Raw genomic sequence first — 26,654 nt, forward strand, 5'->3', positions numbered from 1 at the left:
TATATAGAAAGTCAATTTGTATATGAATGAAGTTATTCGTCATAAGTGAGGCCCCATCATGTTTTGTAAAAAGGAATATATATTTATGCAGTTTTTGGGCTTTTGAAATTTTGAAATTCCAATCGTTTTTTTGTAAAGTCCTTCGTTGAAAAATGTTGATCTCGTTGAACTTCTTTCAAATGAACTTCGCCATCAATCAGTTGTCACAATCAACCACTAAGAAGAGACAAGCGAGAATACAGACCAGTTGAGAACCCTTCCCTCGAACCAAGGTTTTCGCTTAACCCGGTCACATGGTCACCGTGCGGTTTGCCAGATGAATGCATTTCTTAGCCCGACCCAGCCAGATACCACAATCCAAACAAAAAGTCTCAAATGTTACATTTTTAGGCAGCTGGTTGGCGGGCAAAAACGAAAATTAAAATACAGCCAAACAAAATGCAAGTTTTTTTCCACCAAAAATTTTCTCACGTAACAAGTACACCAGCCAGACACGGAGCGGGAAAAACTTTTTCAGAAAACTGAAAAGTCCGACAAGACCGGGCCAAGCAATTTACTTGAGCACTGAAAAAAACTGGATTGCCTGGAATTTATATTAGGAAAACGAGTTATTAATGTAAAACATGGCACGCTTTTAATCGTGCTTACAAAGTTAATTTTATTAACAGATAAGTCCATTTTTTTAATGACAGCATCCGATCGATCTTTAAAGAAAGATCAATACATTTTTTGCAAGTGCAAAAAACAACTTGTTGTTGGCCAATTTTTTGGCGTCTGCGCAATCCATAAGAGGGCATTAAGCCGCTGCTGCTGTTGGCCGATTCTAAATATCAGGCAAGGCGATTGCAAGTAGCCAGCAGCAGAAACTACAGCCTTGGCTAATGGCCAGTCAACGGCAACTGACATGGGCGATATCGACCGACTCTCTTGGCCAAAAGCCGAGCTTTTAATGGCTCGGTGGCCTTTCCCTGCATGTGTGCCTGCAATTTGGTGGCATGACTAAGCCCTGCCCGCTTATCTTGGCCAAGAATTTGACTCTTGCTCTATCCACGGCTGCCCAGGCCATGCCGATATTGTGCCGGAATTTTAGTGGAAAATTTTCACACGAAATTCAACAAACGACCGTTAATTGCTTAACAAAATAAACCTTTTCGCGAATAAAACGTCGAATGAGCCCGTCTATAAAGAAGCGAGTAAATAGCCGACAAGAATTGGCATTGGCCGGCCAAATTATCATTTTGCACAATCACCTCGATCACTTCGGGTGTCAGACACTTGTCTGTTAAGGGTGTCACCGCCAAACACCAATGGGGAATTCATATATTTGTACTTGACGATCGTACACAATTGGAGTTGGGTGAGGAGTAACAAATTACAAGAATATACAATGTGGGGGGAATTTGTCGGGTTTCTTTCGGTTTGCACAAAGCCAGTTCGCAGCTAGATCTTGATTTTAGATTGTAATAACACATAGCTTGATTGGCTGCTAAATATTATTTTAACGTCTTTGTTGTTTGAAACTAGATTGTATTATAATCAGTTTTCGATTGTTCACCATTCAAGAGTTTTGTTTAGATAAACTTGGGCTATTTGTCTAAATATTTAATTAACCCTTAATCCTAAAATATTTTAACGAATATTTAACTTTGCTACTCAACACCTTAATAAATGGTTTGTTTTATGACTATATTGCATTCTTTTTATTTTATTTTTTACTACCAACTTTACATTTTCTATTTAAATATAGGGTATAAATAGTGCTTAAATTTAAACACCATTGACTTTGTGCTCAGGTTTATTTTATGACCACTAGCACTAAATCATAGTTTATCTAATTATTAGTTTATTGGTAATTACCGAACACTTTGTTTATAAAAACTTTGGCTAGTTGGAAATTTTCCTAATCAAGGTTCATAGACAAATAAAAATTAACAACACAATTGGCAATAAAATATCGAGCATGATTAATTGCGATTACTGGGCATTGTCCAAAAATTTATTTATTGCCATTACCAAATGCAAAGGTCTTTCCTGAAAAGGAACAAATAAAGCTGGTTAATTTTGCTAGTATGTACACACATTGCTGACAAATATAAACGGCTCTTAAACAAACTATAAGAAATAAATATTATCCCATATTAATGTGTAAAGGAACTCAAATTCCATATGTGAGAATTCCGCACGTAAATCCTCATTTATTCACAAACATGTCAAGCACATTATCATAGTTAAAACAATAATGGTAATGATGCCATCCCTTTGGCCAGACATGAAGTCATCTTGAGGTTCCCAAACAATTCGCTAACAACGCCATACCTTTGCCATTTGATCACAATTTGTAAAGCGATTCTTTCTCTAACTGTGGAAAAATGTTGTTTACCCACCTGACCATTCCAATCCCTTCTCCATTACGAGCCTCCGCACCCTCGACTGTAAATATTTGCCATCGCGATTCTTGGCTGCGGGCGATTAATTTTCACTTTCCGCTTATTGAGGATAACCAGCCCAACCTGTCCCGTGTAATCGTTAACTTTTTAATGGATTCTGTTAGAATAATAAATTCGATTTAATCAATTTTTTGTTCATGGCGGTGGCTTTACCTGTTCGACTTGTTGTTGCGTCGTTGAATCGGTATTATTAATTGATGATGCACACGCTCATCAATTGTAAGCGTTTGCGAAGCTCCTTCCATACGATAATTACGCTTAATTTTGTTAATTTTTTGGCAGCAATCAAATGTGTGTTTCGGCATTTCTTTTTCGGCGTTATCTAGTTTCAATTTATTTTTCGATTTTTGTTTCGTTTTCGTCGTTAGCATCGAGGTGATAAATAAAGCAGAAATCGTGTCCGAGCGTTCTTGAGCCTTTTATTTATGGCATTCATCATTAGACTCCGTCATGATTTGAATGAATAAATAGATGGCCCGATCGGGATGTTGCTCTGTCTGAATAACAAGGAGTTTGACCACAGCGGCCAGCCTACTAAGCTACCACATAGAAGACCAGTTCCGTGTTTGGAAATACTTTGACTGTGTATTGCCTAACCATCGGGGGATAAATTGAGGAAACCAAAAATATATATGATTTTTGGTTGCCCCAGAGAAACGCTTTCTCACACAGCTCGGTCTATAAGTCTCCGCATAAGCCGATAATTGTAATTCCTTGGCCAACTTTTACCGCCTCGGGCTCTGGATACTCTGTGTGTCCCACCACCTATCACCGGCAGATAAGATTGAAAACTTTAATTAAAAACAGTCAATAAAGCCTACAAACAGCCACAAAATCAAATCAATCTACCAAAAAAAAAAAATAAAATTGAAAGTCAATTAACAACCACTGCAATGCAGTCAAATGTCAAGCGGTCAAATTTTTGATCAAAAGCAGTGGAGATTGTTAAGACCGTAATGCAGCTATTTCAGTGGATATTTAAGCCCAATTGGTTGTCTACAAATTTAGTGACATATAAGTAAGCTCTATTATGTTTACTTAATATTGATGATGCCGATAGCTGAATTCCCCATATAAATCATAAAAGTTATTTACTATGGTTTATAAAGTTAAGAACATCAATAAAATTCTTTTTATTGCTGACATTTAAGTGTAGTCCTAATTTAATAAACTTAAGACCCGCGTTAATTAGCATTAGTAATCAACACCCGCTGGCAAAGCCATTACTTAAGGAATGTTGTATTTTTCGGGTAGCAGGTGGTCTTGTAAGCTGCAGTGATTGCCAAACTGAATTGTTGCAATTTTTGCAATGGAAGAGGAAACTTTGAAACGTTGGATAGTTGTTGATGTTGCTGCAGGCAATTGTTATTGTTGCTGCAGTTGCAGTTGTGTAAACGCATACAAAACACACATTAGGCATCATTTTGCATGTTTAGCATGTTTTGCATTTTGTTGTTGCTCAATTAACCCGCTTAGACGGCATTTTTCTGGCCGCTAATAAATTTTCGAGCCCATGTTGCAGTGCATTTAAAGGTTTAATGGGGGAGAGGTGGACGATGACAAACAATTTACATGGGTTTTTTGCCCAGACATTTTGGCACGCCTACAAATGTCTCATTGTGTTGTGACTGGCGACAAATGTTTGGCAATAAGCCGCCGTCGAAGTCGACATATTTATATGGGAACTTTTGCGTATTTTCGTATTTACGTACTTCTCTGTTTGCCAGATAACTACGCATACAAAAATATCTCTAATAATTAGCAAAAATATCAGAGGAGCTTAACTTTCACCCGAAAGGCACACACAGTCTGCGCCTCCGAGCACTTTAATTAAATAATTTTTATGCATAAATATTTACCGAGTCTTAGGCAGATAATTCTTTTTAAGCTCCATTGTTTGTCTCCTTAAAAGGTTTTTGTTTTGTATTCTGCCAAGCAAATATGAATAAATTATAGTTGAGAATTGAAAAAGGCATTGGAAGTGCACTTTTGGAATTTTAAATAAAGTTTTCGACTTCATTTCATTACACAAAAGAGCAAAAATAAAATCCAAAATGTAAATAAAATGATGTCAAGGCATTCACTTTCAAAAACAGCAAGAAATTTTAATACGAAAAAGGAGAATTACGCAGGCATAAAAAATATATAATTTGTAAAACAAAAACCTGCTGCGGCTACTTCAACTCAATTATCCCAACAACAAAGGCAACAGTAGCAACATATTTTGTTGGCTAAACTTTTGAGCCCCATTAAAGCCGGAGCCCCTTGCCTCTTGCCCCCTGCCCCCACAAACCCCATTAAACCGAACCATGCTCTCGTAAATCTTGTGATCTTCTGGTGTCCGCACTAAAACACATACTTTCGACGCAGTGTTCTTTCTGCACACTTTGTTGCTGCCTGTTTTTGTGCGATAATGTACTTTATTATCTGTCTATAAATGAAATTAAAACAAATTGTGGGGGTTTTTACACTATAAGTTGCCACTTAAGATGTATGAGCTTTAATACCCAATTCAAGTGAATTTTTCTTTATCGCCAGTGAGTGGCCCGAAAAAAAGTAAAAGAAAAGGCAAGCAAAAGTCAATGTCAATTGTTCCTTTGTTTCATTGTGAGATGAGAACTGAATTTTTAATTTGTTTCCAAAGTGAGTTGGAGTCGGAAGGTTATGGAGGTGGATATGTAATCCGAATAGATGGGCATGTGTGATTGTTTCTAATGGTGGAATTATGCGAGTTAAAAGTTCTGAGAAAAACATTTGTAAGCCCGTATATTTAATGAGAAACTCTCATAACATCTTAGCGAAATATATAAATAATATAAATAAACACTAGCTAAGACCCTTATATTACTGGCATTAATTTTTTTACAAAAAAAATTTTACCAAAATGGCAATGAGTTATTAATGAGCTTTTTTTTATTGTGAATTTATAATTTCTAGCTTGGATAATGGGTTTTTAAGTTTTACTGTTAATAATAAAAATACTTGTGGTTTACTTCATGGTAGTAAATTAAGTTATTCTTGTTTAATTGGTTGCACACAGAACGGTATGGATCCGGCTAGAGATATACATTTTATACTCTTGATTTCTAGTTATCTTAATTTTTCCATCTACCTGCAAGAATGCAATTTTCCCGCGTTGCTCAAAGATGTATCTATGTATGTATTGACTTCCCCTCCTTAATCTGCTCATTCAATATAAACAATATCGATGCTGGCTTAAGCCGGGTTTTGTCTCCCTCTGAGGTGTGTGTAGCCAATCAATTATCGAGAATACAATTCTATACAAATTTATGCCATACATTATAGTTTATTCAATCGTTTAATAAAATGCATTCCAATGCGTTCGCACGTACAAAGAGGCCAGAAAGGCTTCCTTCATCTTACTCCCTATATGACTCCACCGAATTCCCCCGATCTCCTCGAGCATTTCGGCTGGCGACAACCGCACATGACACACATGCCCAAAAAAACTGAAAATATCCGACGAATACGAATTGCGAAACTGTTTAATTTAGTTGCGAGTCACTTTTTTCGTATTTATTTTGAGACATTCTTGGGTGCTTGAGCCACGACTGTGAGCCCGAGATCTCAGCAGCGAATTCTGAATTTACGATTTATTTAACCTGACATTGGAGAGGGGGTGGGGGGAAACCACACACAGAGGACCATGGCTAAATTGATATTTATGTGCGAGCGGGGCCCACACTAAGTAAACATTAGAATCAACTTTTCAAACTTGCAGTTGACACAGTTTATGCTAGACAACCCGCAAACAACAACCAATCGTTGCACCTGAGCCACCGAGTATAGGTATTCTGGTAAAGTGAAACTTGTAAATATGCAGCTAGAAAGAAAATACAATTAAACTTAAGTCAACTGAATAGTGTTTTCCTATTAAAATACATTATTATAAACTTTAGGCTGCAAATTTATCCAAAATTATAACTAAAAACTTGAAATAAGTGTAAAATTAGTACAAATAAATTATACAACATTCGCTTTACGGAAGCTTCACTGTATACCTCTGCAGGCCCTCGTCGGTAAGCTTTTAACAATAATAAATTGCATTTTCCGTTCAACTCCGCGGCTTGGCCTATTGAGAACTTTCAAGTGTTTGGTCTCTAAACAAATAACTTTGATGTTGTTTCTGTGGCTTTCGCATTTTAAGCAGCCTGGGAAACTCTGATCCCAGCTCTCGTTTGGGAAACGAACGCAAATTTAGCTGTTAACAACTGACAAAAAAAGAATACAAAATGCTTAAAATAAATTTTGATAAATGACTGGGCAGTTTCTCTCCCAGCCATTGTCTGCATTCAGACTGGACAAAAGAACTCGACAAAAAAATGTCTGAAAACAGAAATAGAAATATCAAATAAATAAATTAAAAGCGTTTACCTAATTATAAGATACGATGATCAATCAAAAAGCGACAGATGTTGTTGCCAAGGGAAGAGTTGCAAATGTCTTCTATTAAGTAAAAGTTTTTATTAATGATGGCAACCAATTTACAGTGACACTTTCATGTCATTAAATTTTTATTGAGCAGGCAAAAAAAGTTCTCCGCCACTAACCACATCACTTATAGAGGAAGTTGTTAAATTTCTCCCTCACCAAATGACTTCCCCCCAAGGTCTTGAAACGCTCCTGGTATCCGTAGTTGGATATTAATATTTTGCACACCAAACTGTCCACATGGCCACACTTCCTCATTACGCTTTTTGCATTATTTTTCTGTTCGCTCTTTTTTTCGTACACAAAGTGTATTTTTCTTATACGATTTTGTTGTTGTATTTAATTTTCGTATTTCATTTAATGTGAGTTGGGCTTTCAAAATGCGCGCTCACGCACAATACGAGACCTGCAATTATGGACAAAGGGGAAAGACCATTCAAAAGTAGAAGGAGAAGCATAAATGATAATGGGTGGGGCAGGGCCGGGCAGTGCCTGAGCAAAACAATTACATAGTTTTTTTTTTATTTTTATTTTAAATATCTTTCTGTTTACCTTTTCTTACAAATTCAGCGCGCTTTCTTTGCCTGCTCTTACAAGGCGGAGAAAACGAGTGGCGATGACGATGGCGATGGCGATGTGGATGTGGATGTGGATGTCATTGCCCCAAGGTATCAGTTGGGATGGTAGGGGGTGGCAAAGACTACTGGGCTTTCTCACACTCGTTCGCATCTATGAATGGCGCTTGGGTTGACATTTGGCTACATTAGCATACGAATACACAAAAACCTAAAGGGGGCGTCCGAGTGGAAGACACGGAAAAGTGAAAGCCAGCGACTTTATCGACTCCCCAAAGACACCTGCAGATAGCCAAGGTCATTGCATAGAAAAGCGGCTAATGATATGGCCATAGACCTGACCAATTGCCTTTTGTCCGAGGCCAAGAGGCTGGGCCATCGGTTTGCTTTGGCTTCGCTGTATTTATATTTATAACAGATATCTGGATATTGCAGTGTCTCGGGTATCGGGCTTAAGGTATCGACTTCCTATGAATTCGCTACGCCTGGCAATTGCTGGCCACCACTTGGCCGTAAATTACCATAAATTCCTTTCCGCAGAACAGCTTAATATTTATAATTCTAAATCACGAGCACGACTCTCTGCAGCTTTATAGTTGGCCATAAAAATCAGAGCCGCAAAATAGCCAACGCGATTAGATAACCGAACCGTGCCTGCAGTTGGCTAACACAGTCCGACGCGATTAGAGCAACTCGAAAGTGATGGATCTTAAAGGTTGCCTGGACTTTTAATCGCCGATCGGCCAGTTACGTGAGTGATTAAGCTTAAAAATTAGAGTTCAGTTCTACAGAGTTGTGGCAAGCAAACGGAGGTGTTTGCTAAACTTTATTGTGTTTTAATTGCGCTTTTCGTTGCGACTAAATTTAGCCAGGTAAACAAATGGAAATGGAAGTGTACCCGAACAACTGTCTTTGTCGCTGCCATAATTGCGCCGTCTAAGTGCTTTTCAGGCATTTAATACTCGTACTTAATGACTCTTGATAGTTGCATCTTTAACTGACTTTTTAGCAAACAATTCGCTATCCAAACAATGTGAAAATGTTAAATGCACAAAGGCTGAGGGCCCAGCTAAGCGCCGTGTGGCATTTTCCAGCTAACATGGCAAAAAAAAAAAACAGAAACAGTGCAAAACAAAAAAAAAATAGCAATTATAATACCGTAAACATTTGCATATTGTAAGCTGTGCGAAAAAAAAACACGAGATTTGGAGGAAAAACATTTTACAGCTGGTGCTGAGTGTTAATCATGTGTGATTTATTAGTCAGTTGACGCTTTTTGGCCGCAGTTGCGGAAAAATACACTCGGAATCGGGTGTGAATTGGTGGTTACTTTGCGAGTGCGAATTGTTTCCGATGATGGGTGAAAGTGTGGCTAAAATGTCAAATTTAACCTCCTAACAGTCATTCATAAATGGCATAATAAAAGTTTGTTAATTTGCAAGCATAAAAAGCTTGGCATTTACCGCTAAATGAGCATAGGCTCAAAATATTTTTCAAAGCCATAAATAGCTTTTAATTCAATTAAAAAGACTAAGAATTTCGTAATTGAAAAACAAAAATAAAGGTTTTATAAGAACAATACGAAAACAAAGGGAAAATGTTGACGATATGAAATCATTGAATCATTAAAATTATTTTTATAACAACTTCCAATTGGATGGGCTTTATTTAATAATTTTGTTTTGCCGAATCATATTCCATAACATCGAATGTTTTAAAAAGTTTGTTTCTGCTGCTGTTTTGGTTGTATTTTAAACGCTAATTTAAATGATTACTAATATTTCTCAATGTGATTCCCAAAAGGAATTATTGAGCAATTAAGTTTTTAACAGACCAATTTTTCCCTTTTTCGTGCATATTAATTGATTATTGCTAATTATCATTCCCTTTTTCGCTTGCAGATCTTCTGTAACATGCTCTTAACCAAGGGATATTGATTGGTTACATCAGCAACACTACCCAAAATGGCAGCCAGCAACAACGGCAACACCAAATCCCAAGTGGAGCACAGTTCCGAGGGTTGTGATGAGGTTGACTTTATAGTGGCCACGCACAACAACAACAACGACTATGAGGATCTGGGCAGCGTGAGTCAAGCGGTGATCAACACCAAAGCAGCAGCAGCAGCAACAACACCAGCCGCAACAGCAATACCAGCAGCAACTGAAACATGCACAGCAGCAACACCAAACAACGAACCAAACGGCAACACCCTGAAAAAGGCCAAGGAGCGTCGCACCCTCTTTCATTTTGGCAGCAGCAGCAAGAAGCTGAGTCAGAGCAAGTCACAGGAGAACCAGGAAGCGAGTAGCAAGGATAATCCCGCGGCCATTCCTGCCCCCCTTCCGCCGGTGCCTATTGGAACGCCACCGCGGCAACACAAGTTTGTGAAGAGTAACAGCCTGGCCCGACTGCTGGGCAACACCTACAATGCCAAGAAGTTCGAGAAGCAGGAGCAGAAGCGTCTGGCCGGATCGGAGGGTGGCAAGTTCAACACGTACAGCGGACGGCGGGGTCGAGCGGGTCCCTATCTGGAGCGCTTCAAGCGGGTGTCCAAGGAGGATGGCGATGTGGCCGGCGAGGATGACACCGTGAGGGTCACAAATGTCATAACCCTCACCACGGACTCGCGGGACTTGCTCTACGGCAGCCGGCAGGAGCATGTGGGTCGCACTGGTGGTCACGACCAGCACGATCAGCTCAGCTCCAAGGCCATTCGCACGCTCACCCGGAGTCTGGGTAAGCTGTGGAGGCGCACCCACAGCGTGGATATCAGCACGCCGGACCCGGAGTTCAAGGTGTCCTACCTGGGCAATGTACTGACCGGCTGGGCCAAGGGTGAGTCACGCATATTAACGAACAACTACCTATGAATCCATACTAATATTGTACCCTTAGCAGGTGAGGGTTGTGTGGAGAAGCAGCTGAACACCCTGTGGCGAAATTACACCCAGCACTCCAAACCGGATGTTATCATGCGACTGAAGGTGTGTGCCTCCGGATTGAAGGCCACCACCCGGCAGCACGGCCTCACGGAGTACTGGGCCCACAGGATCACCTACTGCTGCGCGCCGAAGAACTATCCCCGGGTGTTCTGCTGGATCTACCGCCACGAGGGCAGGAAGCTGAAGCACGAGCTTCGATGCCATGCGGTGCTCTGCAGCAAGGAGAAGATCGCCCAGGACATTTGCGATACCCTAAGGGTGAGCTATTGCCCCTGACTTGAATCCTGCTTGAATGGAATGTTGCCTTTCACGTCCCTTGGCTCCCACATAAATCTAGCTATAAGCGACCAGATAAAACACAAGTGGTGGCGTATTTCAAGTCAATCAGTGAAAAAACCATGACTAACATTTTATTTTTATCAAGTCATTTTTTCTTGCAATTGTGTATGTACAAGGCGTGACGAATTAAAATCTTGTAAACTTGAGTTATATTTTTAAAGTTTCTTAGAGTGTTTATTCTTTTTTTTTAAACTTACATCTTTGATTTTTAAACTCAGTTTTTTACATAAGATATTTGTTTAATCCATTTTGTCGAGAAACAAATTCCATTCTTGTAATTTATATGTTTTTATGAAACTTTTCCCTAATCTGTACCTTCTTCTTTATAGGAAAACCTGGAGAGCGCTTTGCGCGAATTTAAGCGTGAGAAAATTCTGAAGCAAAACGCTCGCCTGAGTTTGGCCAACGCCGTCTACGACAACCCGAGCTTGCCGCGTCGCAAGATCATGCTGAGTGTGGGCGGCAACAACTATCGACCGCCGCTGGAGCGCTCCAAGTCGGCGCCCAAGCTGATGGCCATCGAGGAGGCCATTGGCGAGGAGGAGGGCGACGAGATCGAGGACACCAACGAGCCGGAGATGATGCCCTGCTGTCAGAAGGATTCGCTGTACCCGGCCATGACCTTGGGCAGGCGTCGCTGTCGTCGCGGGCATTCGATCCGGAGAACGGGCAAGATCCAGGCCTTCTCGCCCTGCTGCAGCTCGCATATGGCCAAGGAGCTGCCCCAGGAGGAGGACCAGAAGATGGTGTCGGCAAGCAGCCCCTCCAACGATGGCTCAGATTCGGATGACTTTGAGAAGCTGCTGAAGTTCGACACGACTCTGAGCAACGAGCTGCTGCCGTACTTCGACATGCAGCTGCACAAGAACAGCAGCCAGAGTATGGTGAGCCTCAGCGACCTGAAGGAGGAGGAGGAGGAGGGAGAGCCGCTGAGCCTGCTGCCCACCATCAACAGCGATCCCAGCGCGGACCCTGAGGCGGACTACAACGCCGAGGATCACGATGTGTCCGCCCCGCGTCGCAGTGGCGTGTGCAGCGACGGGGAGGAGGACTTCCTGGACGATGCGGACGATCATTACTTCCGGCATGCGGCCATGCTGACCATGCTGCACCGGAGTTCGATGCGCAAGATGAGGGCGAATGAGCAGTCAAGCCTTAAGTACCGCCACCAGGCGCAGTCGTCAATCTCCTCCAATGCGTCCAGCTCGACGACGGCCAGCACATCGGCGGCAACGGGCGGTGGATCCGTCCAGCAGGGCCTGGCCAGTCCGGACAGCGACGAGGGATCCATATCCAGCGGCTGCGAGACGGCCAGCACAGTCACCAATGCGAACCACGAGGAGTACAATGGCAAGCGGAACAGCGATCCCGGCCAGTTGGAGCAGTCGCAGCTGCAGTTGCAGGACTTGGAGCTGGAGCAGGCGCAGGTGCTGGAACAGATGATGATCTACCAAAGACTGGAGCAGCAGCTGCGGAACAACAGCGGCGATGCCACCAATTACAGCAGCTCCAGCAGCATCACGCTGAAGCGCAGCAATTCCGGCAGCGATGAATTGGACAAACAGGAGGGGGGCGACCATCCGGACGAGGCCTCCGACAGCGATGAGAGCGGCTATGTGGAGTTCCAGGAGAAGGAGCGGCCGGTACAACAGCCGCTCATCAGCGAGGCCAGCGTGACTCTAGCCAAGATTGCGCCCGTCAAGCCGCAGATTCCACCAAAGCCGGCTCCACGTCGCTCGCTTAGCCTCAATGCGGCCACCGGTGCGTTGGCGGGCTCATCCGTTGGCCAGGCTCCGGGTACGGCCGTCTGAGGGAAATGCTTTAATCACAACGGAAACCCGTATACAAATTGTTATTTCTGCACACCCGTCAGCGAACACAGCAAACACACAAAGTGCAAGAAATTGAAACCCTAGTTGTAGGTTAGCCATTAGCACATAGTTGATAAGTCATTTGTTGTTGGTTCATCGAGAGGAAAACCTAACGATATTCCCCCATTCCCCATTCCATCATCACTTTGCGCCCCTGATCCAAAAATAATGAATTTATATTGTACGCCCTTGTAAATAAAATAGAAGCCCTACGCACTGCATGTACTATATACACTTACACGATTGTAATTGATGAACTGTATCTTACGTACCAATATAAATTATTATCTGAATGAAAGTGTGATGCACAGAGATAGAGTTTGAAGAAAATTGGCTTATAAATTAATTTTCATAATTTTGAATTTATATTTGCAATATTCTGATTTACTAGGAATTTTTAAAAACTTTGCCTGAATAATAATTGACTTATTGTTGGGATAACAATACCAACCAATTTTGCAAATCTTTTTCTCTGTGACCTTTTTGCTTTACATGTTGACATATTTGTTCCATTCCCCCAGCAGACAGAAATTCTTGTTAAGTTGAAGAAACCAGTTTCTGAATTTTAATTTCATTCCACACTTGAGGCAGTTACATTGAACACTTGGCAGATCTACTGGCAGATTGTGCTGCTGCTGGGCAGCAAGTTTTGTTGACGCAACAAATGGCAAACCGTGCCGCGGAAATCGCGCAGCGAATGGTCCTGCAGCTGCTGATTGAAGACCTGTTGCATGTGGAAACGAAAAGCGAATACGTTTTGAAAACCAGTTAAATGCATTCGATTACGGCTGCGATCGATCGCGCGAACTTACGCCATTGTAGACGATGGTGGGAATGAAGCTCGGGCTGTACTGTTTTGTCACCAGCTCCGCCTGCAGCTGCAGCTTGGTGCCCGTCTCGGTGGACAGACAGTGGACAACGTCGGTAAGCAGACCCGCCTCATTGGCACACTGCGGATGAAACACACGAATTATTCGCACAACACTCGCCAATCAGTCAAGCAAATAACCACCACGGGTGAAAGTACCTGGTCAACACGGGAGTAATCCGGAGCCAGCATTTGGCACACCACGAACTTCACCTGGGCCGCTTGGTTCGCAGTGGAATTGATGACGCAACTCTGCAGGCGATTCCCCTTACACTCAGCCGGTCCATGCTGGCAGTGGAAGATGGCTCCATTGCGCTCCGACTGGGACTTGCCGAAGGGCACCAGCAGAATGTTGATGTAGTCCTGGAACTCCTCGTACACTGGACCCAGCTGATGCATGAAGCTTCTGCTGTCCGGGCACAGGGACTCGTACAGCAGCGTAACGTGCAGCTGGAAAGGAACTCAAAATTAGTTTGGAAGCAATAAAATAATATGTACACGTTTAAAAATATATATACAAAAATATCAAGAAGAACAAAAATGTATTATTAAATTTGTTACTAAACTAAAAAAAGGAAAACTATCATCCTATAGAAATTCAAGAAACATTAAGGTCCATTCAATATTCAATAGGCATTTCTCTTCAAAATTAACTTTGGGCTATATCATAAATTCGAGTTGAAAAAAGAAATTTACATAATGAAAGTTGGGGGTTCAAGCCTAAGTATATTCTCGATTTTGTCTGGCATACAACACATTTTTTTTTAAAGTTTATAATGCAATCAAACCTTATCCGACTGGCGCTTTTCCCGTGGGCTATCCTCGAGCTCAGCCCAGCCAAAACTCAGGATCAGGAGCAGGAGGCTTAAGGCAGTGGCTAGCTTGAACATTTTTCAGTCAGTACTTTGAGCTTTCTGTACGCAAATCGATTGGCCTTCGACAAGGTTTGAGAATGAAGGTTTGTGTGTCTACGTCCGTTGGCTTGCCTTCGCGAATGCCAAGCCCAAGTTTATGCGACCGTCGGATTCGATTTTAGTTCAACAACTGAGCGTCGTTTTGTCACATTCGGGGCTTAATTTCGGCCAGCGTCGAACTGGAAAGGGGTAGAGGTAGAGCTGTTTTACCAACTCTCGTCGACGTTCTCGCGATAAGCCGGTTTCCTGACTTGGCTTATTTCGCTTTAAAAAGCTTGGGTAAGCGGACAGTCAATTCTTGGATCAACATATACAAATTCACACCTTGGGCTAACTAATATTAGGGATGAAGATCAATGTTCCTTTAGCATGTATTTTAAAATTTAAATGTTAATACAATGCTCATAGTTTTCGGACTTTAGGGTCAACGGTAACGGTTATTTCCTTATTTAATTATATCAATACCTATAAACCCTTTTATCAATTGTGCCGAAAGATTTTACTTAATTTACATAGTTTCAAATACAAGCAACTTACCGGCTTCTTATTATACCTAAGTTGATCAGTAATACTCGCACATATTTGTTCCAAAATAGAGTAATAGGTAATGGTTTGCCATATTAACAAGCACAGTACAACGGTTAGAACTATATTCACAGAAAGTCTGTTCATGCTTGCATCAAAGATATCAACTAGGAACTGAAGTTTCCGTCTAAAACGTTATTAGATTGAAGAGGAAATTTCACGGAACCGTTGAAAATGCAATTTAATGCTTTTTATAGGCCAGACAATACTCTCCTTGGTTCTTTTGCTAACTTCGTGTCAATTTTTATATGTCTTAAAAATAAAAAAATAATGAAAAAAACATATTTTAAGAGGTCTTAATAAAAAATGTTGTTTTGTTATTACCAAACTGGTCGATGTTTATTTATTTTAAAGCCCTTCGATTTGCACATATGACAGCAGGAAAAGGAATCTTTGTAACTTTACGTATTTTATGGTATTATCATTCTTATGTTAAATAAATAATTGAAAAGGGTAAACTTCTCGTTTTATAGGACAGACAACTTATTTTAAACTTTAAATTTTTAAATAACCGATAGCCGATTGTGGCTACAGTATCGATTTAAATTACGAACCTGATACCTTTAAATTTTTGTTTTTAATTAAAAAAAAAATATACTACAGTACATTCGAAGACATCTCTTGCTTAATTGCACAAAATACAAAATTAAGTTTTTATATAAGCAGATAATGACGAAACAAAAAAAAAAACTGTTATTCGTTTTTTTTTCAAGAAATCTGATTGGTTGCCAACTTTTACCTTTTTGTTTGTAACCAGGGGCCTAATACAATCAATATTTAACTCAATCATACAATAACAATTCAAAAAATACGCAAGCTTAACATTTTACACAACCATCGATAACACCCTCATCATTTATCGTCATCGAAACACATTACCAAAAACACAACAAACACACGCACTGCATTAAACTAATAATTTGTTTTTCTCGAAATCGAATTTCATACATTGGCGGTGGCTGTTTGATACGAGAAGACCAAATAAATTTTCCACCTAACAGACTGGAAGTAACTTAAAATACAAAAAATTAAGATCTTCAATATATTTATGAACTGTATTTTGAGAATTTAATTGTTCTAAAACCATGGAGGACCTGTGTCGAATTTGTGGCGTCCATTCCCAAACGTTGGTGGCCATTTTCGTCGAGCATGAAAGACAAGAACTAGAGGAACAGGTCGAACCGAATCTCGCCGACATGGTCAAGACATGTGCCGACGTCCAGTTGGATCCCGGGGATTCCCTGCCGCAGAACATATGCATTGCCTGTGTCCACGACGCTCGAACTGCCTACGGATTCAAGCGCAGATGCGAGGAGAGCTACAGGAAGTTCTATTTGGCGATTTGCGATCGGCAGCTCGTCAAGGAGGAACCTATGGGGAATTATCTCGACATTGAGGAACTGTTTCACAGCGATTTAGACCTGAAGGAGGAGTTCATCGACGAAAGCCCCCAGGAGGCAACTTCCCAAGAAGAGTTGCACAAAATTGTTACCAAGCCAAAGCCAAAAACCGGCCGAAAGCCAAAAGTTACAAAGAAGCAGTCCTTCAAGTGCGAACTCTGTACAAAGGAGTTTCGGCACCAAAGAGTTCTACTGGAACATATGAAGTAAGTACAATCAAGCAGAGATGCAATTTTTATCTTAGAGGATTATTTTTTCTGCAGAGTCCACAGCAATTCCCATGTATGCCAAACTTGCGAAGAGCGTTTTCTGTTCAAGACCGATCTGGATAAGCACCAGTGTTATCGCACCAGCGATTCCACCATCGAGTGTCCCATCTGTTTGAAGGTCTTTTCAACTACCCGGAGCCGGGATAGCCACAAATGCCAGGAGGTGAATGAAAGGTCGTTCCAATGCCCGCACTGCCCGCAGACCTTTACCCACAACCATATCCTCAAGGCGCACCTGTCGATCCACCCGGCCGAGGAGTACAGCCAGGGCAACGGGCCACACAAGTGCTCACACTGCCACGTGGGATTCACCAATAAGTCGGCCCTCCAGGTACACATCCACGCACACATGGGCCAGCGGCCTCACACCTGTCCGTTCTGCGCGTCCAGCTTCCGTTCCAAACAGGTCCTTCAGGTCCACATCCGCACGCACACGGGCGAGAAGCCCTACAAATGTCCACATTGCCCCAAGAACTTTTCGGACCATAACAACCTGGCCAAGCACCGGCGGCGCCACACCGACGAGCGCCCGTACAAGTGTTCCATCTGCCTGCAGGACTTCCGGGAGAAACACCATCTGAAGCGCCACTTTCTGGGAAAGCATCGCGATAGCGACCAAGAACTGCAGTTAAAGTGATACGTCTGATATATGCTATTGTTTAATCGAATACATAAGTTAAGTTTGGGTTTTTTTTCTTCTCATTAAATTTTAAAGCAACTTTCATGTTGTTTGTTAACTCAATTTGAGGCTTTTAATTAGTTTGAAATACGCTTTAAATAGGTCAATTGCTTAAATAATCTTTCAGCAGTCATTGTTTTGAAATTTAGAAAGGGTAGCCAGTGGTATTTTTTTTTTTTTTTTATAAAATTCGCACTCTCAACTGTTATTCAAAACCCCTTTCAAAATGTTAAATGTAAACAGAACTCGTTTAATGATATGAGCGTTGCCAAATCGCTGTTTTGATCATATGGCAGCTCCGCGCAGCTTTCATCAACAACGAAGTTTATTCAACCCCTAAAGCGGCCCACAACACATTTAAATAAAACAAACAGTTTTATGTTTATAAATTATAAGTCTTACAAATTGTAATTGTGGTTTCCGTTTGCTTACAACATCAAAGCAGTTACCAACACACAAAAAATACCGAATATTTTTCGACGCAATTTTCCCTAAACGTCCTTACAATTCGTCGTGTTCGCTTTGATCTTTGTCTTGCTTAGATTCATCCTTCTCCTCGTCGTCATCATCCTCATCCTCGTCGTCCTTGTCGGACGCCTTTTTCGCCTCCTCCTCGTCCTTCTTGCGCTGCACCTCATCCTGGGCCTCCTTCATCTTCTTCTCGCCGGCCTGGGTGGTCTTAACCTCGGCAGCAATCTTGGCGGCCAGCTCCACGTCGTCCGTAATCAGGACGTTGTCGAAGATGGTGCCCGACTTGACCTGCCAGAGGTCGAAGCCCAGGGTGCAGATCTCCTTGCGCAGATACAGCTTGTCGTCGGCCACATACTCGGGATTGGCGATCTCCGGATGCTCCCATGCGCCCTTGTAGTTGGGGTTGTCCAGCTGCTTCGGCTGCCACTCGCCCTTGAACTCGGGGTTATCGATCATTGGTGGCTCCCACTCGCCGTCCATCTCATCGTCCCAATCCTCGGGCTTGGTGGCATCGGGGTCGGGGATGTGCTCGGGCTTGTCCCAGTCCTCGGGCTTCTTGTCATCGGGGTCGGCAATGGTGGGCTGTGTGATGGGATATGTTGTTGAATAACATTGAGGCAAGCCGGCTATTGAGTGCGGGAATCGCTGCTTGGGGGGAGGAACCCCAAACCTACCTTATCATCCCAGTCCTCGGGCTTGGTGGCAGAGGGGTCCTTGATCTTCTTGGGGGCCAGGAAATCCCAGTCGTCCTCCAGGTTGCCGGACTCAACCTTCTCGTTGTCGATCAGCACTTCATAGGTATTGTCGGGGCGGACAATCAGCGTGTAGAAGTGAGTGTACACGTCATCTTTGCAGCGGATGTCTTTGCTGATCAAGTGGTTCTTGCCCTTGTAGCTGAAGATAACGTGGACCTTCTTGGTACCGGGTCCGCAGATGTCGGGGCCGAACATGATCTCGTAGGGCGACTCGCCGTGCATGTCGGTCTGGTCCAGGGAGCAGTCGAACAGCTTCACATAGCCGCCACCGCAGTCGATGTTCTGCTCGTGCTTCACGGAGAACTGCACCACGAGGGGCTTGTCCTCGTTGGAGAAGCCATCGAACTTGCGGCTAGCTGCGTAGAATCGGGCGTCCTGAGAGGTCTGGATACCTGTATGCACAATGGAAGGGGCGGGGGAGGGGAGGGGAGGGGAGAAAAAAATATGTATGTATACGGTTACTATAGCTACTCGAAAACGTACACGTAGTGGCTTTTCTCTACACAATCACGTAGATAACACGCCGACGTAAAAATAAAATGGAGGAACGGAATGGAAAACAAGATTGTGTGCGTAGAAGGGAGTGACACATAACACGTACCTTTGTCGGCCTCAGCATCGTTGTAGAAGGTTCCGGGGGTAAGGACGAACTTTCCGAACTCCTTGCCAGGATGTTTGCTGTAGATCCACGTGTCCTCCCAGTTTTCTGCGGGAACGAGCGGTTTTTTCTCTCAATGAAAACTGAAAACCACATGCCGCTCACCAGCCTCGAGTGGCCACGATTACTTACCGCTGTCGAAATTCTCCTTTAGGTGTACCTCGGCACTGATAAAGCCGACTGTCGCCAGCAACACAATCACAGTTTTGCACCACATCATGTGAACGATCCCGCACTTCTTTCTGGACTGACTCTACCAACTTCCCTGGTTGTCCGAACTCGGTTAAAGTTAAATGCTAAATGCCGGCAACGAAAAGTAGTATTTATTTATTGCATCTGAACTGTGCGTGTCGGACAGGGACGGCAAATCTGACGGTTTGTTTTGCTGGAACCTTTTCATTGGTCCAAATCGAACCAATCGGAAGCGCCTACGTATTCTTTTGCCCTGATCAGGGATGCTTTCGATGTGCAATCGTAGCCAGCCCTGCCGTTATCGATAGTCTGAGCTGGAATTAGAAACACTAAACTGACCGTTTTTTATATAAAAATTAATTAAATTAAAAAAGTATAACTAACGCTTTTAAACAAATTAGAAACTTAGGTAATTTTTTATTTAAAAAAATGCTTTTTTACTTCCACAGCTTCATAGTGCCACTCTATTAAACTCATCAGGTTTTTATATCAAACTTTTCTTGAATATATTTTAACCTGAATTCTTTACTGGTGTTTAATGTTTTAAATGTGTTAACTTAAATGATTATTCTCTTTGTTGATTTTAATTTATTAATTTAATTAATAACCTAGGTTGCCTTACTTTTCGAAATGTTATTTTTCAAAACTATTACCAGGAAATGGTGGGTCGTAAAAATAATTTAAGATTAATAATTTTAATTGCATATCTTAGAAATTAAAAGAAAAAATAACTTGTTTGTTTATATATAATTTTTTTGAATTTTTACATGAAATACATAAAATTAAATCAAACTAAAAATTGGCGTCAAACTCTGATTTAACGACCTATATCAATTAACGCCGTTAAGTTAAAAAAACATATAAGTTTATGACTGTTTGGTATTTATACTAATAACATTTCTTAGGTATTTTTTAAGACCTAGCTTTATACACGATACGGTACGTTCGTGTGAAGCGCACGTGTTAACACAACCTTATCAAATGCCGAGTTGAAGCCGCATTAAACAAATGGATTCCCTAACTAACGGATGGTTCAGCGAATTGCAGGCCGAGCTGTGGCCAGGACAGTCCTTTTCCCTGAAGATCAAGGAACTGATCCACAAGGAAAAGTCCAAATTCCAGGACATCCAGATTGTTGAAACGTAAGTTGGAAACAAATAAATAAACAGGTAGTTGTAAACAAAAAGGCATTTGTTTACATTGAAACTTCCTCAGTTGAAACTAAACTCTTTATAAAAATGCTTGGATCAGGGAATTAACTTAAGCGCAGTTTGGGTTCCAGTTCATTGTTTTTCTAAATGTTTTAGAAACGATAGAGTTTGAATAAATAATAAAATTTGTGTACCAAATTGAACTTCCCTTTGTATTAAGATAGCAGAAGCCAAAATTTTCCATGGCGATAGAAATTTGCCTTGACAGCATTTTAGACCCTTTCGCGTCGAGTGTTTATTCTTGATCTGCACCAACAGCCTTATCGATGGAGTCATCTAAGGCCAAAAACGAATAAAAAAAAACTGATAGCAGGCTAGCTCATATATCAGGTTGAAATTCCACTAGACAAACTTTGCGTACCGCGGAAAAAATCAATAATTTGGTCATTCCTCTTTCAGCGAAACCTATGGAAGGTGCTTGATTTTGGATGGAATTATCCAATGCACGGCCAGGGACGAGTTCTCGTACCAGGAAATGATATCCTTCCTGCCCCTCTGCGCGCATCCCAATCCCAAGAAGGTCCTGATCGTGGGCGGTGGCGATGGTGGCGTGGCGCGCGAAGTGGTGAAGCATCCGTTGGTTGAGGAAGTTCATCAGGTGGAAATCGACGACCGCGTGGTGGAGCTGTCCAAAAAATATTTACCAGCCATGGCGTGCGGATTCGAGAACAAAAAGTTAAAGCTAACCATCGGCGATGGCTTTGACTACATGAAGAAGCACAAAAACGAATTCGATGTCATCATTACGGACAGCTCGGATCCAATTGGTCCGGCAGTGAGCCTGTTCCAGGAAAGCTACTACGAGCTGATGAAGCACGCCCTGAAAGACGACGGAATCGTGTGCTCCCAAGGCGGCAGTTTTTGGCTGGACTTGGACTACATAAAGAAGACAATGTCGGGCTGCAAGGAGCACTTCGCCAAAGTGGCCTATGCGGTCACCTCCGTTCCATCCTATCCCTGCGGTCATATTGGCTTCGTTATGGGCTCTCTGAACAAAGACCAGGACTTTGTTAAGCCTAAACTAGGAAAGTCTGAAATCGATGCCATTGACCTGAAGTACTATTCTTCTGAGGTTCACTCCGCGGCCTTCGCCCTTCCACGTTGGGTGCAAAAACACTTTTACGAATGACCAAGTTGCCGAAAGATTTTTTTGTATCTGTTTGTTAAAAATAAATATGACAATAAACCCATAATTTGATTCTGCGGTATTAATGGGCTAATTGGCAATTACCCTCTGTTAATCTTACTTAAATGGTTTCACTTCGTTTCATGCTCATAGTGCATAACTGCGACTGAAAACATCCAGCATTTAAATCTTATCTTGGAAAAATGAACAACACTTTTACCCCCTTCAAAACTTCCAAAATATTTTGTTCGATTTTGTACATTTTCCTGTTGAAATCGGTTATCTTACCATCCACAGTAATTTTTTGAGATATATTACGGTTGAAAATAGAACAAATTGTAATATGTTTATTACGTAATGATATATACAGTTGGCTCTATTTAGGTTTTGTATTTGTAAGTTGTTGGGTAAACATAATGAGACTTATTGCAAAACTTTACACGACCGAATGTTACTCTTTATATCGCATATATTGCAAAACTTTTAAAGGAAGCGGTTCTTATTTTCAAAAATTACCTTAATCTGCTGTTGATTTAACTAAAAATTGATATTCAATTTTAATAACTTAATAGAAAATTATATCATCATTCTTTTTAATGACTAATTAAATATTGTTATAGTTAGGAAACGCAATTGATACATAATTACAAAATTATATGTAAAATATGTACATTCACTTTATATTTGTTTGTTTTCTCGCCTATTCTAACGTTAAATATCATTTTTGTGTTGGATAGATTTTGGTGTCTAATGTGCGTGTTTATGTGTAATAAATATCATGCATGTGCATTGCTTTTTTGGCAGCCGAGCTCCAGTTTTCAAAAAAACTAATAATTTTGGTGCAAAATAATAAAATACTTCACTTTTTTAGGAATCGCGATCATAACCTAATATTAATCTTGTGCGTAAACTCTTTTGACTGGGTAATTTTGAATAAACTCTTAATTTTACAAAATATGCTTAATTCGAGAAAAGTATCTTGTCTTCACTTACAAGAACTGTATTAGATTAAATGTTTTGTATAGTAGAGAAATTTTAAAAATTTTAGGTACCTAATGACGATTGTTAAGGCGTTTTCTAAAAAAAGAAACACGAGCAACTAAAGAAAACTATAATTACGGTTTTGAAAACCGGAGCATGGCTTGTCTATAATTTGTTATGCGACCGTTTCGAATAGGGAACTTTATGTTTTCGCGATTAGATTCGTTTTTGCGCGGTTGTTGTATATTATCGATATAATAAAATAAGGTTAGGGATTTTTCTTCATGAATAGCCAACACATAACATATCTACGAATATAGTTCGTGTTCGCTTTGCTTTACGTTAATGGGAGGTACTAATTTGTTAACAATGTCTATGTAAGTCCAACTCAACCAGAGTCCTCTGCCTTAATGTTTGAGGCTTTTTTTAAAGTGCCAGATTATTTCGACGACCATTCACCTTATTGACTAAATTGCAGATTTTTAAGGCTGGTCCTAGCTTCAGGCCCATGTACTTCATCATCATTTCTGAATTTAGCAATAATAAAGCTTTACCATCGATTTCCTAAAAAGAGGCCAATCAATTAGACAATCGTTTCAAAGCGATAAAGGAGCATGTTTGTTACTTACATGCTTGCGAAAGAGATCGCCATGCACGGCAAGGGAATTGTCGTTGCTCTCGATGTACTGGATCACCTCTTCGATGGTCCAGTCGATGGGCTGCGAACGCAGATGCGAGTTGGCCGAAGCAGACGTGGGTGTGCTCAGGGGTGAGGTAATCGCTGTATAGCTCGTGGAAGCTGCCGCAGTTGCCGCTGCCCCGGCCGGCGCGGTGGCCGCCTTGGCCGCCGTAACTCCGCCTGCAGCCAGTGCAGTGGACGAGGCTGACTGGCAGCCCGTAAAAGGCGTGGACACGGATGTGGGCAACGAGGCGCTGGACGAGAGCGTCGTCGGACTCTTGTAGTATGTGTTCGAGGGCTTCACGTTGACCTGCTCCGGATGCACTTCGGCCACCAGTGGCGCCAGGTATTTGCCAATCGAGCTGGCGTTGGCCGATCCCCCGGCCAAGCTTGTGCTGGAGGATGTGGATGAGCCGCTGCAATGGCTAGTGGAAACGGGAGTGGTCTGGTTCGCGTCCGGGCTTCCATTGGCCACAATGCTATTGCTGTTTGAGTGGTGCTGGAAGCGTACTTTACGCAGAGCCTGCGTTGTGGAGGACGTCTGGGCTGCCACACCGTTGGGCTCCGTCTTGATGACCACCTTGGTGCACGGCTTACTGGCACTGTTGTTGTTGTTGAGACTGTGGTTGTTCTGGTGGTTCGCAGGTGGTTCCTTGCCATTATTCGTTGGTGTTTTTGGTTTGGTCTCCACCGGCGACTTAGCACCCACCTCCTGCTTGATGATCTTCTCAGAGGGTGGAGTCGTTGCAGAGTTGGACTGACGATTCCGCTTGTCGGCGAGCACAGGCGAGGAGGGCGGGGTGGCTGACTGGGTCAGCTGGCGCTTCCGACTGTTGGTGCACTTCTTGCACTCCTCCGTCTCGTGGACCAGGGAGATGAGATTCGCACATGCCCGGCATGTAGTGCACAATGTCTCTATGAATTGGGCCAGGCTCTCGTCATCCTTCATGCGCAATGGCGAGGGTATTTTAACCTTTAAAAAATGGATAGTATCATTAATTTGTTACAAAAAAAAATGAATGTACAATTTGTAAATAACTTGAACTCACTGTAAAATTTTTTCCCGCTGCCGTTACGATGTGAACGTCTCCTTCCAGGGCAAACAGTAGCTTGGAGAGCTGCTGCGTATCCGTGCTGGCTGCCAAAACCTCCTGCAGGCACAGCTTCGCCAGCGTTTGGTAGGTTGGCCCTGTCACCATGCACGGCAGCTTCGAGTTGTTGATGAACGGACCGCCCTTGCAGTTCGGATGAAAGTGGGCGGTGGCTGGAGAAGCGGGAACCATAGCCTCCGATTCGGCTACCACTGTGTAGCGGGGACGCGGGCATCGCTGCTTCCCGGAGCTGGAGTCCATGCGTGATTTATGGCCCGGCGGCTGCATGGGGTGACAGCTCCTGGCGCACCAGCCGGCAGGAAATATGTCACGCGATCGGTAATTGCACCAGTAGTCAAATGCACCCCGCCAGCCGTCGAAGGTCACGTGGATCTGATCATCCTTAATGGCGTCCACGGTTGCACAGCAAATCAGCTGCGGGTTCTTCTTGTCAACCGCCTCCAATTTCTGGCCCACCTTGAATAAGTTTTCCTCCGGCGAAGCCGGCTCTGGCTGGAAGATCTCCTCCGGCGCCACCATGGCATTGTTCAGGATCTTGCACAGATAGCCGGGCCAGCTGGAGGCGTTCATGCGGAATCCCAACGGCGGCTGCAGCATGCCGCCGTTCTTCTCGCAGTGCCCAATGGCATGGATTTCGGTGGAGTCCACCAGCCGCCAGAAGTCATTCTGTGAGTCACTTCCGTCCAAACGTAGCCGCAGCCTGGAGCCCAGCACTCCAACCACGGTGGCAATGCAGGTGGAAGTGACGTTGCGCGGATCGAGGGCCTCCAGTTTCATACCGATCTTGAAGTCATTGTTGGGAGGATTTTGAGCCTGTTTGAAACATTCTGCAGGAGCAGCTTCGCTACCCGTTTCCTAAAAAAAAAACAGAAGGGATTAGTAGGGAGTTAGTAAATAAATCCCTCCAGGACTCACCTCCAAATAGGCATCCCAGTCGAATACATGAAAGCTCTCATATTGGAATGGCCCCGTCGGCGCGGGCGCTCCACTGGCCAGTAACTTGCGCTCGTTCTCCGCCAGCCCCTTGGCCGATCCCGATCCGCCGCTGTGCCTGGTGGAGCAGTTCTTCTTCTGGTGCTTGTTCATGCACATGATCGAGCAGAACTCCTTGTTGGGCGCCCCGTCGCGGATAACGTTGTCGCACTGCGTGCACGCCCCCTTGCTGTACGCTTTGCGAAACTCGGCAATGCAGGTCTCCGAGCAGAACTCCTTCTTGCCCGTCTGCGTGGGCAGGACGTACTGCAGCGGCAGCTTGCCCTCGCCGCACCAGGTGCAAGTGGCCCGCTTGGCAGGCCTTCCCCGTGGTCGATGCAGGGAGGGGGGCGAGGCGGCGCTGGCGGAGGATGCCGGTGTGGATGAAGAGGAGGCGGAGGCGGAGGCGGAGGCATTGACGCTAGCGCCCGCGGCGGCGGAGTTGCTCCCGCTGCTGGTGCTGCTGTCGCGTCCCCCCGACATGGCTCTATTGGCTCCTTTGGGGGTGTCCTAGTTGATGCACTTGCTGTTTCCCGCCGGCAAGCCCCTTGGCATCTCAGGCGATGGCTCTGCAGCGGTTTAACTCGATTTCAGCGCACTCGAACTCATTTACTGCAGATCGGCTGACAAGTCGCATTGCGGCTGCCTGGAGTGGAGTCCCTTGCTGCCAATTGCGAGTCCTTTTCACACTGTCCGCACGCAAGGGATGTGTTTCGATTTGGCCTGGCAAATTTTGCGGCGTTTTTAAGGTCACGTAATAACAAATTGGTGGCCAAATTGCATTGCAGTTCACAAAAAACTTTAGCGCGCGGCGCACAAATTTCCCGTTTGCGCGAGGTTAGGATTTCTATTTAACGAACTGCGCAGCTTTCTTCCGCGGTTTCAATGCGAAATTATTTCCTGAGAGTCGGTTAAACAGCAAAATTTTACACTTTTTTTACTTTTACGCACGGTTCCGCCATATTTGTTTTTCTAGTGATGACCCAAAGCATTCAATGGGCTATCGATAGTCGTTCAACTGTGACTTGTCACGATAAGTTAAAAATATTGAATGAACGATGTTATCGAATAATGATATCGACGCAACGGTCTTTTTTTTTAAATAACAATGATCACATTATTTACATACTTTTCAAGTAAATTAAGTGATAGT

The 26,654-nt window shown here is 43.0% G+C and overlaps 6 protein-coding genes across 11 annotated transcripts in view; 3 read left to right on the forward strand and 3 right to left on the reverse strand.

The window, feature by feature from the left end:
- Positions 1 to 12,927, forward strand: part of LOC128254922 (uncharacterized) — a 34,926-nt gene extending 21,999 nt beyond the window's left edge. Inside the window, exons 1-4 of one of the 4 annotated variants that reach the window (XM_052984414.1) lie at positions 8,127 to 8,225; positions 9,376 to 10,312; positions 10,373 to 10,677; positions 11,088 to 12,927. In XM_052984414.1, the coding sequence (XP_052840374.1) occupies positions 9,439 to 10,312; positions 10,373 to 10,677; positions 11,088 to 12,569 (2,661 nt within the window). In that variant the 5' untranslated portion in view covers positions 8,127 to 8,225; positions 9,376 to 9,438 and the 3' untranslated portion in view covers positions 12,570 to 12,927. Of the gene's footprint in view, positions 1 to 8,126; positions 8,226 to 8,248; positions 8,347 to 9,375; positions 10,313 to 10,372; positions 10,678 to 11,087 lie in introns of those variants that run through there. The other 3 variants (XM_052984497.1, XM_052984337.1, XM_052984589.1) reach the window with 3 other exon arrangements.
- Positions 12,928 to 13,171: 244 nt separating this feature from the next.
- LOC128255141 (gamma-interferon-inducible lysosomal thiol reductase) lies at positions 13,172 to 15,121 on the reverse strand. 2 transcript variants are annotated; one of them, XM_052984715.1, is made up of 4 exons: positions 14,949 to 15,121; positions 13,657 to 13,947; positions 13,442 to 13,579; positions 13,172 to 13,353 (listed from the first exon to the last, which is right to left on the reverse strand). In XM_052984715.1, the coding sequence occupies exons 1-4, from the start codon at positions 15,081 to 15,083 to the stop codon at positions 13,243 to 13,245; spliced, it is 675 nt and encodes a 224-aa protein (XP_052840675.1). In that variant the 5' UTR covers positions 15,084 to 15,121; the 3' UTR covers positions 13,172 to 13,242. The 2 variants fall into 2 exon arrangements, with proteins under 2 accessions (XP_052840675.1, XP_052840759.1); XM_052984799.1 differs by lacking the exon at positions 14,949 to 15,121 and adding an exon at positions 14,286 to 14,554.
- A 712-nt stretch (positions 15,122 to 15,833) lies between these two features.
- LOC128266537 (zinc finger protein 664) lies at positions 15,834 to 17,384 on the forward strand. Of its 2 annotated transcripts, XM_053003121.1 has the most exons (3): positions 15,841 to 16,004; positions 16,062 to 16,602; positions 16,660 to 17,384. In XM_053003121.1, the coding sequence occupies exons 2-3, from the start codon at positions 16,082 to 16,084 to the stop codon at positions 17,300 to 17,302; spliced, it is 1,164 nt and encodes a 387-aa protein (XP_052859081.1). In that variant the 5' UTR covers positions 15,841 to 16,004; positions 16,062 to 16,081; the 3' UTR covers positions 17,303 to 17,384. The 2 variants fall into 2 exon arrangements, with proteins under 2 accessions (XP_052859082.1, XP_052859081.1); XM_053003122.1 differs by having other exon boundaries at positions 15,834 to 16,602; positions 16,641 to 16,873.
- A 334-nt stretch (positions 17,385 to 17,718) lies between these two features.
- On the reverse strand, positions 17,719 to 19,554 carry LOC128262532 (calreticulin). The gene is made up of 4 exons (XM_052996852.1): positions 19,361 to 19,554; positions 19,172 to 19,276; positions 18,490 to 18,962; positions 17,719 to 18,397 (listed from the first exon to the last, which is right to left on the reverse strand). Exons 1-4 carry the CDS (start codon positions 19,446 to 19,448, stop codon positions 17,846 to 17,848), a joined length of 1,218 nt encoding a protein of 405 aa, XP_052852812.1. The 5' UTR covers positions 19,449 to 19,554; the 3' UTR covers positions 17,719 to 17,845.
- A 797-nt stretch (positions 19,555 to 20,351) lies between these two features.
- On the forward strand, positions 20,352 to 21,824 carry LOC128262541 (spermidine synthase). Its single transcript, XM_052996864.1, has 2 exons — positions 20,352 to 20,562; positions 21,031 to 21,824. Exons 1-2 carry the CDS (start codon positions 20,429 to 20,431, stop codon positions 21,758 to 21,760), a joined length of 864 nt encoding a protein of 287 aa, XP_052852824.1. The 5' UTR covers positions 20,352 to 20,428; the 3' UTR covers positions 21,761 to 21,824.
- Positions 21,825 to 22,071: 247 nt separating this feature from the next.
- Positions 22,072 to 26,502, reverse strand: LOC128261769 (polycomb protein Scm). Its single transcript, XM_052995627.1, has 4 exons — positions 25,445 to 26,502; positions 24,467 to 25,384; positions 23,368 to 24,390; positions 22,072 to 23,302 (listed from the first exon to the last, which is right to left on the reverse strand). The coding sequence occupies exons 1-4, from the start codon at positions 25,982 to 25,984 to the stop codon at positions 23,165 to 23,167; spliced, it is 2,619 nt and encodes an 872-aa protein (XP_052851587.1). The 5' UTR covers positions 25,985 to 26,502; the 3' UTR covers positions 22,072 to 23,164.
- Between the last annotated feature and the right edge of the window lie 152 nt (positions 26,503 to 26,654).

This window comes from Drosophila gunungcola, chromosome 3R, assembly GCF_025200985.1.
Source record: "Drosophila gunungcola strain Sukarami chromosome 3R, Dgunungcola_SK_2, whole genome shotgun sequence".
Lineage (NCBI taxonomy): Eukaryota > Metazoa > Arthropoda > Insecta > Diptera > Drosophilidae > Drosophila > Drosophila gunungcola.